This window comes from Gymnoscopelus microlampas (assembly GCF_963454915.1).
Source record: "Gymnoscopelus microlampas genome assembly, chromosome: 2".
In the NCBI taxonomy this organism is placed as follows: Eukaryota; Metazoa; Chordata; class Actinopteri; order Myctophiformes; family Myctophidae; genus Gymnoscopelus; species Gymnoscopelus microlampas.
In genome coordinates, this window is record NC_139939.1 from 59809467 (window position 1) to 59823005 (window position 13539).

The 13539-nt window shown below is 40.5% G+C and overlaps 1 protein-coding gene across 1 annotated transcript; it reads right to left on the reverse strand.

Moving 5' to 3' along the window:
* Nucleotides 1-867: 867 nt before the first annotated feature.
* On the reverse strand, nt 868-13037 carry LOC311056100 (mesothelin-like protein; the record flags this gene model as incomplete). The annotated part of the gene is made up of 5 exons (XM_084072487.1): nt 868-970; nt 10195-10381; nt 11483-11615; nt 12005-12095; nt 12898-13037. The coding sequence occupies 5 exons, from the start codon at nt 13035-13037 to the stop codon at nt 868-870; spliced, it is 654 nt and encodes a 217-aa protein (XP_083928613.1).
* Nucleotides 13038-13539: the final 502 nt, after the last annotated feature.

Below are 13539 nucleotides of genomic sequence, written 5' to 3' on the forward strand. Positions count from 1 at the left end.
CGCTTGGCAAATTATTCCCATCCTTCAATATTTTTTTTAAATAGCAGATCGACAAGCTCACACTGTGTTGCATCGCAATGCGTTATGAGCTTGTAGATGTATATTGGGTTAAAGTGGTTTTGGTGATGTTGGCCCCCCTGGAACCTCCTCAAGGATGGGGGACCATACTTTGAGAACCACTGTGTGTGATAGAGAGAGAGAGAGAGAGAGAGAGAGAGAGAGAGAGAGAGAGAGAGAGAGAGAGAGAGAGAGAGAGAGAGAGAGAGAGAGAGAGAGAGAGAGAGAGAATCATAATATGAAGGTGGGAGATAGACAATGTTTGCTGCTTGCCTCACCAACAGCTGACCTGCATGTACAACTACATCAAAGGAGAAGCAGATGTCACCACCTTCAGCGACTACCCTCCAGATGTTCTCCTCTATTATGAGTAAGTACAGTATGAATGATACTCACAGCTGCCCTTAATGATATGGACTTAACCCATTAAGACCTGAGGCCCATTCTGCAAATGCCTTCAAAACCGTGACTTCTCTGGAGTGAGTGTGGACAATCTGAACATTTTTACTGAAAACATTGATTTGATTGTTTGTACTTGACACTACAATTTCAGTAACTTAATAACCTTTCAACCTGGCGTATATTTTGGGCATGTCATCACAGGATTGCAAGATTTTCAAAAACGTAATAGCTGATTTGCGAGTGTGACATTATAATTCGATTACGTATAAAATAGGGCTTCAGTGGTTAAATCTCATATCCTGCCCTCTCCTATTATGTCCTGTCTGTCTCTCTCTTGTCTTAAACGTGTCCAGATGGAGGTTCTACACCTCCTGACTCCGAAGCAGACTGCAGAGATGCTGCTGGTGCCTACTCCTCCAGAGAAAGACGTACATCATCCATGCAGTGTTTGACCATCTGACACAGTCTCAAGGAGACTTTCCTGAGTTCCTGCACCACCTGGTTCTGCTCGCTAGAGAGGTAACCTCATCTGTAGAGCGTCTTATGACAGCTTAAAAAACGTACAGCAAAATATAATAGTAATTATAATAATAATTATTATTATTATAATGCATGGACTTTTATTTTATTTCTTAGGTTAAGCCACCCTGTGATGTCTACCAAGTCATGTGAGTGTGTTGTGATGATGTTAAATGGCTTACATTTTAAAGGGGTTACACCATGAATGTAAAAAAAATATATTATATATAAATATTGCCCCCTAATACGTATTAAACAGGTTGTAAGCCTAAAAAAACAATATTGACCCATGTAATCCTTCCCCTAGTCCATGACGATGACTGGTCCATCGGCGTCTGCGGTTCTGGATGTGATTGGAGAGCTGAGAGTGTCGATTCTGACTGATGAACAGTTGAGGGACAGTGATGTTATTGGGAAGTGGTTCTCCGGACGTTTGAGAGGGTTCCTGTCATCTGCATCAGGAGAGTTTCTATACTGCCTCAGCAGAAGGAACTTCAGCTGTAACACATACCAGCAAGTGTAAGTATTGAGCTGGAGACTTCTTCCATCTGTATACCCTTTGACTGAATTTTCCCACCTGGGGCTATCATCTTTATGTGGATGTATTTCACATTTAATCTCCAATAATGGGGTGTTTGGATGAAAAGCATAGTTAAGTCACAATGTTTTGAATTTCTTTTATTTTTTCTTGTGAGTAAAAAGTCGGGTAGCACTTTACAATAATGACCCGTTATAAAGCATTTATAAACGTTTATAAGTAGTTTGTAGACTATTAACAAATCATTAACAACCTGTTTGTTGACATTCGTAAATGATTACTAAAACCTTTATAACTACAGTTACAAATCATTTGTAAAGTATTAGTAAGTAGTGAACTATTCATGAATAAGCCATTTATATACATCTGTAAAAGATTATTAAATCATTTGTAACGACCCATTCTAAAGCATTTATAAACGTTCATAAGCAGTTTGTAGACTATTAACAAATCATTAACAACCTGTTTATTGACATTCGTAAATGATTACTAAAACCTTTATAACTAAGGTTACAAATCATCTATAAAGGTATTAGTAACTATTCATGAATAAGCCATGTATAATACATCTGTAAATGATTATTAAATCATTTGTAACTGATGTTACATAATATATACAAGCTATTGGTAGCTTGTTCATGGTTAACATATGCTTTGTTAAACATTCCTAAAGTATCTATACATCCTTGGTACATGTTATTATGTGCCCTATAGTAAAGTGAAGACAGTTCATCATTTACAACTGTCTGTTAATGTGTTTGTTCATGTTTAACATGCTTTGTAAAACATTCCTAAAATATCTATAAATCCTTTGTACATGTTATTATGTGCCCTACAGTAAAGTGAAGACAGTTCATCATTTATGACTGTCTGTTAATGTGGACTTTCTCCTTACCTGTTGCAAACTACCTGGCTTTCATGAATGCAGACACCAAACAATTACTAGAATTATCATTCATGTTAAGCAAATGATGCGTAAGACATTCGTATGTAAACCATTTGTGGTGTTAGGGACCAAAAAAGTCACTACAAAGTACTACCAATCAACTCTAAATTGTCTGAAACGTACTCCTAACAGGTTTTTGGGGGGACGATTTTGGCCTCCACACTTAGTGATTATTTCGGATTTAACTTTCGTTTCGGTGGTGACCAACTTTCGTTTCGGTAGTTTGATTACAAAATGTAAGTTGTGTAAAAAATAATCTGACTATACTAAGTTGCTATTTGTTTGTTTAAGTCAGGCTATACTCTACTCAGAGTCATAAGTTTACAAAATGTACTAAAGTACAGTGAACGTCTGTGCGGTTTGTCTTCATCACTGAAAATATCGTACATGTAAACTGATGTCACGTGCAGTTGGGGTGAAGAAACACAACCATTTCACTCCTAATAATACCTATTTGATTTGACTTGCTGCTGTAGCTGAGGCTTGAACCTGTTACCTGCGGCTCACTAGTCAGTGACTCTATCCATTCACCTACAGCTGTTTCCTTGGAATCTGCGGTTCTGAAACGTTTTGTTGTCAACCCCCCAAATTGACATGTATTTGGGCAGTGGACCCCAATGTGAAAAGATGTAGTGTCAGGGCCCCCCATGAAAAAGATTTATATTTATGCTGTAACATATTTTTTTAAAGTTATTTGTCTTGTTTGTTGTTCAAGTCAAAGCACCAGGAAGGCTGTACTTGTCAGCCATCTGTTAGCTCAATGGGTTGAGACGCAGTATTCATGATCCAGAGGCCATGAGTTCAAATCCCATTGATGTCTTTCCTATGATTCTTTCCTTTGCAGACTGGCTTCCAGAAGATCAACTGAAAACTACCAGGAAGGCTGTACTTGTCAGCCATCTGTTAGCTCAATGGGTTGAGACGCAGTATTCAAGATCCAGAGGCCATGAGTTCAAATCCCATTGATGTCTTTCCTATGATTCTTTCCTTTGCAGACTGGCTTCCAGAAGATCAACTGAAAACTACCAAGAAGGCTGTACTTGTCAGCCATCTGTTAACTCAATGGGTTGAGACGCAGTATACATGATCCAGAGGCCATGAGTTCAAATCCCACTGGTGTCTTTACTGTGATGCTTCCCTTTGCAGACTAACTTCTAGAAAAACAAGTTAAAACCACCAGAAAACCTGTAACTCTCAGCCAACAGCATAGCTCAACTGGTAGAGCGTCTGTCCAATAACATGACTTGACCTGACTTGAGTGGGTTCGATTCCCACTCGAGTCAAGTGTCCCCGGTAACTTGGGGCAACGGATAAATTGACTGATATCCTTAGTGATGCTTCCCTTTGCAGACTAACTTCTAGAAAAACAAGTTAAAACCACCAGGAAACCTGTAACTCTCAGCCAACAGCTTAGCTCAACTGGTAGAGCGTCTGTCCAATAACATGACTTGACTTGAGTGGGTTCGATTCCCACTCGAGGCAAGTGTCCACTCAAGTCAAGTCAAGTCATGTTATTGGACAGACGCTCTACCAGTCGAGCTATGCTGTTGGCTGAGAGTTACAGGTTTCCTGGTGGTTTTAACTTGTTTTCTAGAAGTTAGTCTGCAAAGGGAAGCATCACTAAGGATATCAGTCAATTTATCCGTTGCCCCAAGTTACCGGGGACACTTGACTCGAGTGGGAATCGAACCCACTCAAGTCAAGTCAAGTCAAGTCATGTTATCGGACAGACGCTCTACCAGTCGAGCTATGCTGTTGGCTGAGAGTTACAGGTTTCCTGGTGGTTTTAACTTGTTTTCTAGAAGTTAGTCTGCAAAGGGAAGCATCACTAAGGCTTGACTTGACTTGAGTGGGTTCGATTCCCACTCGAGGCAAGTGTCCACTCAAGTCAAGTCAAGTCATGTTATTGGACAGACGCTCTACCAGTCGAGCTATGCTGTTGGCTGAGAGTTACAGGTTTCCTGGTGGTTTTAACTTGTTTTCTAGAAGTTAGTCTGCAAAGGGAAGCATCACTAAGGATATCAGTCAATTTATCCGTTGCCCCAAGTTACCGGGGACACTTGACTCGAGTGGGAATCGAACCCACTCAAGTCAAGTCAAGTCAAGTCATGTTATTGGACAGACGCTCTACCAGTTGAGCTATGCTGTTGGCTGAGAGTTACAGGTTTCCTGGTGGTTTTAACTTGTTTTTCTAGAAGTTAGTCTGCAAAGGGAAGCATCACTAAGGATATCAGTCAATTTATCCGTTGCCCCAAGTTACCGGGGACACTTGACTCGAGTGGGAATCGAACCCACTCAAGTCAAGTCAAGTCATGTTATTGGACAGACGCTCTACCAGTTGAGCTATGCTGTTGGCTGAGAGTTACAGGTTTTCTGGTGGTTTTAACTTGTTTTTCTAGAAGTTAGTCTGCAAAGGGAAGCATCACAGTAAAGACACCAGTGGGATTTGAATGGCCTCTGGATCATGTATACTGCGTCTCAACCCATTGAGTTAACAGATGGCTGACAAGTACAGCCTTCCTGGTAGTTTTCAGTTGATCTTCTGGAAGCCAGTCTGCAAAGGAAAGAATCATAGGAAAGACATCAATGGGATTTGAACTCATGGCCTCTGGATCTTGAATACTGCGTCTCAACCCATTGAGCTAACAGATGGCTGACAAGTACAGCCTTCCTGGTAGTTTTCAGTTGATCTTCTGGAAGCCAGTCTGCAAAGGAAAGAATCATAGGAAAGACATCAATGGGATTTGAACTCATGGCCTCTGGATCATGAATACTGCGTCTCAACCCATTGAGCTAACAGATGGCTGACAAGTACAGCCTTCCTGGTAGTCTTCAGTTGATCTTCTGGAAGCCAGTCTGCAAAGGAAAGAATCATAGGAAAGACATCAATGGGTTTTGAACTCATGGCCTCTGGATCATGTATACTGCGTCTCAACCCATTGAGCTAACAGTTGGATGACAAATATAGCCTTCCTGGTAGTTTTCACTTGATCTTCTGGAAGCCAGTCTGCAAAGGAAAGAATCATAGGAAAGACATCAATGGGATTTGAACTCATGGCCTCTGGATCATGAATACTGCGTCTCAACCCATTGAGCTAACAGATGGCTGACAAGTACAGCCTTCCTGGTAGTTTTCAGTTGATCTTCTGGAAGCCAGTCTATAAAGGAAAGAATCATAGGAAAGACATCAATGGGATTTGAACTCATGGCCTCTGGATCATGAATACTGCGTCTCAACCCATTGAGCTAACAGATGGCTGACAAGTACAGCCTTCCTGGTAGTCTTCAGTTGATCTTCTGGAAGCCAGTCTATAAAGGAAAGAATCATAGGAAAGACATCAATGGGATTTGAACTCATGGCCTCTGGATCATGAATACTGCGTCTCAACCCATTGAGCTAACAGATGGCTGACAAGTACAGCCTTCCTGGTAGTCTTCAGTTGATCTTCTGGAAGCCAGTCTGCAAAGGAAAGAATCATAGGAAAGACATCAATGGGATTTGAACTCATGGCCTCTGGATCATGTATACTGCGTCTCAACCCATTGAGCTAACAGTTGGATGACAAATATAGCCTTCCTGGTAGTTTTCACTTGATCTTCTGGAAGCCAGTCTGCAAAGGAAAGAATCATAGGAAAGACATCAATGGGATTTGAACTCATGGCCTCTGGATCATGAATACTGCGTCTCAACCCATTGAGCTAACAGATGGCTGACAAGTACAGCCTTCCTGGTAGTCTTCAGTTGATCTTCTGGAAGCCAGTCTGCAAAGGAAAGAATCATAGGAAAGACATCAATGGGATTTGAACTCATGGCCTCTGGATCATGTATACTGCGTCTCAACCCATTGAGCTAACAGTTGGATGACAAATATAGCCTTCCTGGTAGTTTTCACTTGATCTTCTGGAAGCCAGTCTGCAAAGGAAAGAATCATAGGAAAGACATCAATGGGATTTGAACTCATGGCCTCTGGATCATGAATACTGCGTCTCAACCCATTGAGCTAACAGATGGCTGACAAGTACAGCCTTCCTGGTAGTTTTCAGTTGATCTTCTGGAAGCCAGTCTGCAAAGGAAAGAATCATAGGAAAGACATCAATGGGATTTGAACTCATGGCCTCTGGATCTTGAATACTGCGTCTCAACCCATTGAGCTAACAGATGGCTGACAAGTACAGCCTTCCTGGTAGTTTTCAGTTGATCTTCTGGAAGCCAGTCTGCAAAGGAAAGAATCATAGGAAAGACATCAATGGGATTTGAACTCATGGCCTCTGGATCATGAATACTGCGTCTCAACCCATTGAGCTAACAGATGGCTGACAAGTACAGCCTTCCTGGTAGTCTTCAGTTGATCTTCTGGAAGCCAGTCTGCAAAGGAAAGAATCATAGGAAAGACATCAATGGGTTTTGAACTCATGGCCTCTGGATCATGTATACTGCGTCTCAACCCATTGAGCTAACAGTTGGATGACAAATATAGCCTTCCTGGTAGTTTTCACTTGATCTTCTGGAAGCCAGTCTGCAAAGGAAAGAATCATAGGAAAGACATCAATGGGATTTGAACTCATGGCCTCTGGATCATGAATACTGCGTCTCAACCCATTGAGCTAACAGATGGCTGACAAGTACAGCCTTCCTGGTAGTTTTCAGTTGATCTTCTGGAAGCCAGTCTATAAAGGAAAGAATCATAGGAAAGACATCAATGGGATTTGAACTCATGGCCTCTGGATCATGAATACTGCGTCTCAACCCATTGAGCTAACAGATGGCTGACAAGTACAGCCTTCCTGGTAGTCTTCAGTTGATCTTCTGGAAGCCAGTCTATAAAGGAAAGAATCATAGGAAAGACATCAATGGGATTTGAACTCATGGCCTCTGGATCATGAATACTGCGTCTCAACCCATTGAGCTAACAGATGGCTGACAAGTACAGCCTTCCTGGTAGTCTTCAGTTGATCTTCTGGAAGCCAGTCTGCAAAGGAAAGAATCATAGGAAAGACATCAATGGGATTTGAACTCATGGCCTCTGGATCATGTATACTGCGTCTCAACCCATTGAGCTAACAGTTGGATGACAAATATAGCCTTCCTGGTAGTTTTCACTTGATCTTCTGGAAGCCAGTCTGCAAAGGAAAGAATCATAGGAAAGACATCAATGGGATTTGAACTCATGGCCTCTGGATCATGAATACTGCGTCTCAACCCATTGAGCTAACAGATGGCTGACAAGTACAGCCTTCCTGGTAGTCTTCAGTTGATCTTCTGGAAGCCAGTCTGCAAAGGAAAGAATCATAGGAAAGACATCAATGGGATTTGAACTCATGGCCTCTGGATCATGTATACTGCGTCTCAACCCATTGAGCTAACAGTTGGATGACAAATATAGCCTTCCTGGTAGTTTTCACTTGATCTTCTGGAAGCCAGTCTGCAAAGGAAAGAATCATAGGAAAGACATCAATGGGATTTGAACTCATGGCCTCTGGATCATGAATACTGCGTCTCAACCCATTGAGCTAACAGATGGCTGACAAGTACAGCCTTCCTGGTAGTTTTCAGTTGATCTGCTGGAAGCCAGTCTATAAAGGAAAGAATCATAGGAAAGACATCAATGGGATTTGAACTCATGGCCTCTGGATCATGAATACTGCGTCTCAACCCATTGAGCTAACAGATGGCTGACAAGTACAGCCTTCCTGGTAGTCTTCATTTGATCTTCTGGAAGCCAGTCTGCAAAGGAAAGACATCAATGAGATTTGAACTCATGGCCTCTGGATCATGTATACTGCGTCTCAACCCATTGAGCTAACAGTTGGATGACAAATATAGCCTTCCTGGTAGTTTTCACTTGATCTTCTGGAAGCCAGTCTGCAAAGGAAAGAATCATAGGAAAGACATCAATGGGATTTGAACTCATGGCCTCTGGATCATGAATACTGCGTCTCAACCCATTGAGCTAACAGATGGCTGACAAGTACAGCCTTCCTGGTGCTTTGACTTGAACAACAAACAAGACAAATAACTTTAAAAAAAATGTGTTACAGCATAAATATAAATCTTTTTCATGGGGGGCCCTGACACTACATCTTTTCACATTGGGGTCCACTGCCCAAATACATGTCAATTTGGGGGGTTGACAACAAAACGTTTCAGAACCGCAGATTCCAAGGAAACAGCTGTAGGTGAATGGATAGAGTCACTGACTAGTGAGCCGCAGGTAACAGGTTCAAGCCTCAGCTACAGCAGCAAGTCAGGATGTCAAATCAAATAGGTATTATTAGGAGTGAAATGGTTGTGTTTCTTCACCCCAACTGCACATGACATCAGTTTACATGTACGTTATTTTCAGTGATGAAGACAAACCGCACAGACGTTCACTGTACTTCAGTACATTTTGTAAACTTATGACTGAGTAGAGTATAGCCTGACTTAAACAAACAAATAACAACTTAGTATAGTCAGATTATTTTTTACACAACTTACATTTTGTAATCAAACTACCGAAACGAAAGTTGGTCCCTACCGAAACGAAAGTTAAAACCGAAAAAATGACAAAGTGTGGAGGCCAAAAACGTCCCCCCGAAAACCTGTTAGGAGTACGTTTCAGGCAATTTAGAGTTGATTGGTAGTACTTTGTAGTGACATTTTTTTTGGTCCCTAACATTCATCGAGCTCTGGACTTAGTAAATTCACCATTGGGTCACTACCGAAACGAAAGTTGGTCCCTACCGAAACGAAAGTTAAATCCGAAAAAATCACTAAGTGTGGAGGCCAAAATCGCCCCCCCCGAAAACCTGTTAGGAGTACGTTTCAGGCAATTTAGAGTTGATTGGTAGTGCTTTGTAGTGACATTTTTTTTGGTCCTGTGTGACGCAGGCCCCAGCTCCTGGACTTTCTCTTCTGGGATGAACGACTCACTGACATAGGCCTGACGTTGTGGATAGAGACATATTAGTGGAATGAGACATATTAGACGGGACACCTGCAACTGGAATCACTTTATTTGCGATACCTGTTCATTCATGCAATACGTTTACAAGACTTTTATCTTGGTGGTAATGTGGTCAGACAATATTAAATATTATGGTAAAAGGACAACAGCCTCACATGCAAGAATACAATGCAAAATACATTGGAAACAGACTTTCCAAATGTCTTCATGAAGTTATCATTTAATTGGATGAAATAAGCCAGGCGCACAAGAAAATACCAACTGTTGACCACTTAAGCCTTATTATATATTTTGTAGTGCTATTTTCAAAAATATCTAGCAGATCTTTAAAGGTAGGGTAAGTGATGTTTTTTTTTTTTTTTTGTTAAAACGTTATACTATATTCTGATAGTAATAATTGCTACAGAGCGTTTGTTCGGTCACAGGGATCTCTCCAGCTCTTTAGTAAACAGAATTATGTACATTTTCAGGTAGGTGACAACATTTAAGCCAATCAGGAGAGAGTACTGAAAATGCATTTTCTGTTTAATAAAGAGCTGGAGAGACATAGAGACTAATTTTACTGAACAAACACTCTATAGCAATGATTACTATCAGAATATAGAGCTATTTCACACTTATTTTAACAAAAGTAAATCACTTACCCTACCTTTAAGTTTCGCCTGTAATGACATGCCCAAAATAGGCACGCCAGGTTGAAAGTGGTTAATTGAACTCAGACAATCTAAAACATGGACCTTTACTGGTCCATTTGGGGGGATGTTGCTTCATATTCAGTGACCCACCTCTTGCAGCAGAGAACAATGCTGGCGTACTCCTCTTGGTCCACTTTGTCCAAGATGGCGGCCAGGTTGTGTTTCACAGTCGTCGCGCTGAGGCAAGAGTTGAACTGTGTCTCGTCGTCGTAGTCGAAGGGGAAGGTCTCGTCGCCGATCGTCACCTGTGTGATTTGTCCCACCGTGCATTCAGTCGCTGTGACAGAGCAGAAGAGGCAGGGAAGGACAGCTTGTTACACACATTGTGGGTGTTGTTAATCACCTGCCCAAGGCCTTTGGCTTAACCCATTAAGGCCTGAGGTTCCGATTCTACAAAACGTCGTCTAAATCCTAACAGTTTTATGAAAAACGTATGTTACTATGTCAGTGGTTCTCAAACCTTTTCATGTCAAGGACCCCCAAAATTATATGTATTTGGCTGCCGACCCCCATCTGAAAATGTTTTGTTCCAGGGACCCCCCAGATGCAAAGATTTTAGTAAAAAAAATATGCTTTAAAAATATGTATATTCAAAGATTTGCTAAAATGTTCACGATTTTTCAAAAATAGCTCATAGCTTGTATATCTGCTATTTTTGAATATCCAAAGTATAAAAGAATGGTTTAAGTGGTTACACAGACACGCAATTCCTGCGTTTAATGGGATGAGTGGTTTTATTTTATTTTACGAAAATAGCAGATCTACAAGCTCATACAGGTCGTGTGACCTTGCAGATCTGCTATTTTTGCTATTTAACGTTTCTTGAAATTCTTTTACAAATGTCTCCCCTATGATGACAAGCCCAAAACAGGGACGGCAGGTTTAAAGTGGTTACAGTATGTTAGGTCACCAAAGGAAACAAAAGCACCAAGACAGTGGTTCGCAAAGTGGGGTCCAGGGACCAGGGACCCCACGGAAACGCCCTAAGGGTTTCCCCAACAGTGGGTCAGGAGCGGACGCATTTTCATGGGGCGCGAGTAAATATATATATTTTTCATTTATGAATAAAAAAATATATATTTCAAAAGATTGTGAAAAGAAAGAAAAATCATACATTAAAAGAAAAATCTAACATCTTTCAAAGGAATGTCATAAATAAAAGAAAACAATTTAAGAAATTCCATAAATGTATAATACTTTTAAGAAGTAGTGAACATAGCGTATCTACATCTACAAGTGCACAACGTTGTGCGTTTGTAAATAAGCTATGTTCCCAGGGAGACATCACATTTATCTTTTTGGTCTCGAGCCAAAACGTTTGGGAACCACTGACTCCACTGAGAGATGACAGCAGGCAGAAATAGGAGCTGAGACTTACTGGTGGATCGTTTTGTCCTGCTGTTCCTAATGGAATGCCTGATGGCTTTCTTCATTCTCCTCTTCTTCCACCTCTTCACTCCATCCCGCCTAAGGACTTTAAGGAATGCCTTCAGGAACTGTCGCTTAGTTTTCTGCTCGGGCAAAATGAAAACGCCAATCCCAATAAAAGTGATGGACAAACAGACAGACATGACCAAATGCACGAAGCAACAGAAAAGTGGAAATGATGTTAAAGGGATAGTTCAACCCAAAATTACATTTTTTTTCCTATCGATTAGTCACCCCATGGAGACTTGAACTCATAGGAGTGGCATTTGATGACCGGCAGCGGTTCCGGTAGGAGTCTCCTTTGTGTCTCCTACCGGAACCGCTGGTCATCAAATTATTGGCTTAGGAATGCGACAAAAACAAAAAAAAAATCCATGAATTCAAGACTCCATGGGGTGACTAATCGATAGAAACAAAGTATTTTTTTGGGTGAACTATCCCTTTAACAGAGCCAAGGCAATCTATTACTCACTTTATCAAACTTATCGTAGAAGGTCGATGATAAGTACAGTGGCAGAATACCCAGGTTGTTCAAAGTGTCTCTATTCCATGTTGCAGGATCTCTGGGTGCACAAAAAAATTTAATACGGTATTTCAGTTGTCATTGAAAAACAAAAAACATCATCAACGTTCAAATTGTCGGAGGTTACTTTTCAGCAAATGGGGAAAATAACCTGTTGTCCATTGGATCCCATGTAGTTGTTTGTCGTATGCTCTTGTTGATACTTTTCACTTATTAAATATTTTTAAATCCCACACGCAGACTGGTGACCCTATTTTGGGCATTTTATTATCAGTGGTGTAAATTAACTAAGTGCATGTACTCAAGTACTGTAAGTAAGTACAATTCTGAGGTATTTTTTACTTTACTGGAGTATTTCCAATTTTCAGTACTTTTACTTCTACTCCACTACATCTCAGAGGCAAATATAAATAATAAATCATTATTATTATTTGAAAACTTTAGTCACTAGTTACTTTGTAGATTTTGATTATTATTACAAAACCACTTCAGCCCTATATACATTTCGCCTATTTGAAAATAGCTGATCAACAAGTTCACAATGCGTCGCGATGCAACGCATTGTGAGCTTGTAGATCTGCTATTTTCAAATGATTTTTATGCATTTTATAGACCTGAAAAACATTCTGCATAATGAGTACTTGAACTACTTTTGGTACTTTAAGTATATTTTGATGCCAATACTTTTGTACTTTTACTCAAGTCAATTATGATTACCGGACTTTTACTTGTAACAGAATGTTTCTACATTGCTGTATTGATACTTTTACTTATTGTAAGTAAAAAGTTTGAATACTTTTTCCACCACTGCTAATAACTGAACTGTGCTTGTCGTTGCTTACCCGTATGTCGTTGTCCCTGACAACAGGAGGGTTTCCATGGCAGCCGCTCGATTTGTGTTGATATTTGGGCAGTTCTTTAGTTTCTCCAGGATGGATGAGTGAGAATTCGTAATATAAGCCGCACTAATCTTACAGCACATGTTACCCAAAACTGATATGTTATCCTCTGTCAAGGTTGTGGTTGTTATACCCTAAGACAGAAAAAAAAGGGGGGAAAAATACGAATAAACTTAAGCACATGAAATCTGTGAAAATAGCAGATCTACAAGCTCATAGATCGATTTTGTGTACAGGGAAAAAAATAGGCAGCCTAATATAGACCCCTGGGGGACTCTGGTCAATGAAGTGGTTAAAGGTTTCGGTTCATTCATGAAAATAATGGCATCAGAACTATTAGTATCACAGCATTGAAATTGGATTGTAAGCTATCTATATTGTCCTGTATAACTGTTATATGTTAGTTATAATGTGAAGGTTTGAAGATCATCTGTACAATGTTCTCCCTGAGACCCAATGTCAGTGGATTTGACTGTCATTATCAGTAATAGTTTAATTTGTGTGGGTCCGGTGGTTACTGGTTACTCTCAACTCACCAGGCAAGTCCTGGCATTTTTTAACAGAGCAGTACGTTTGTAGCTGAGA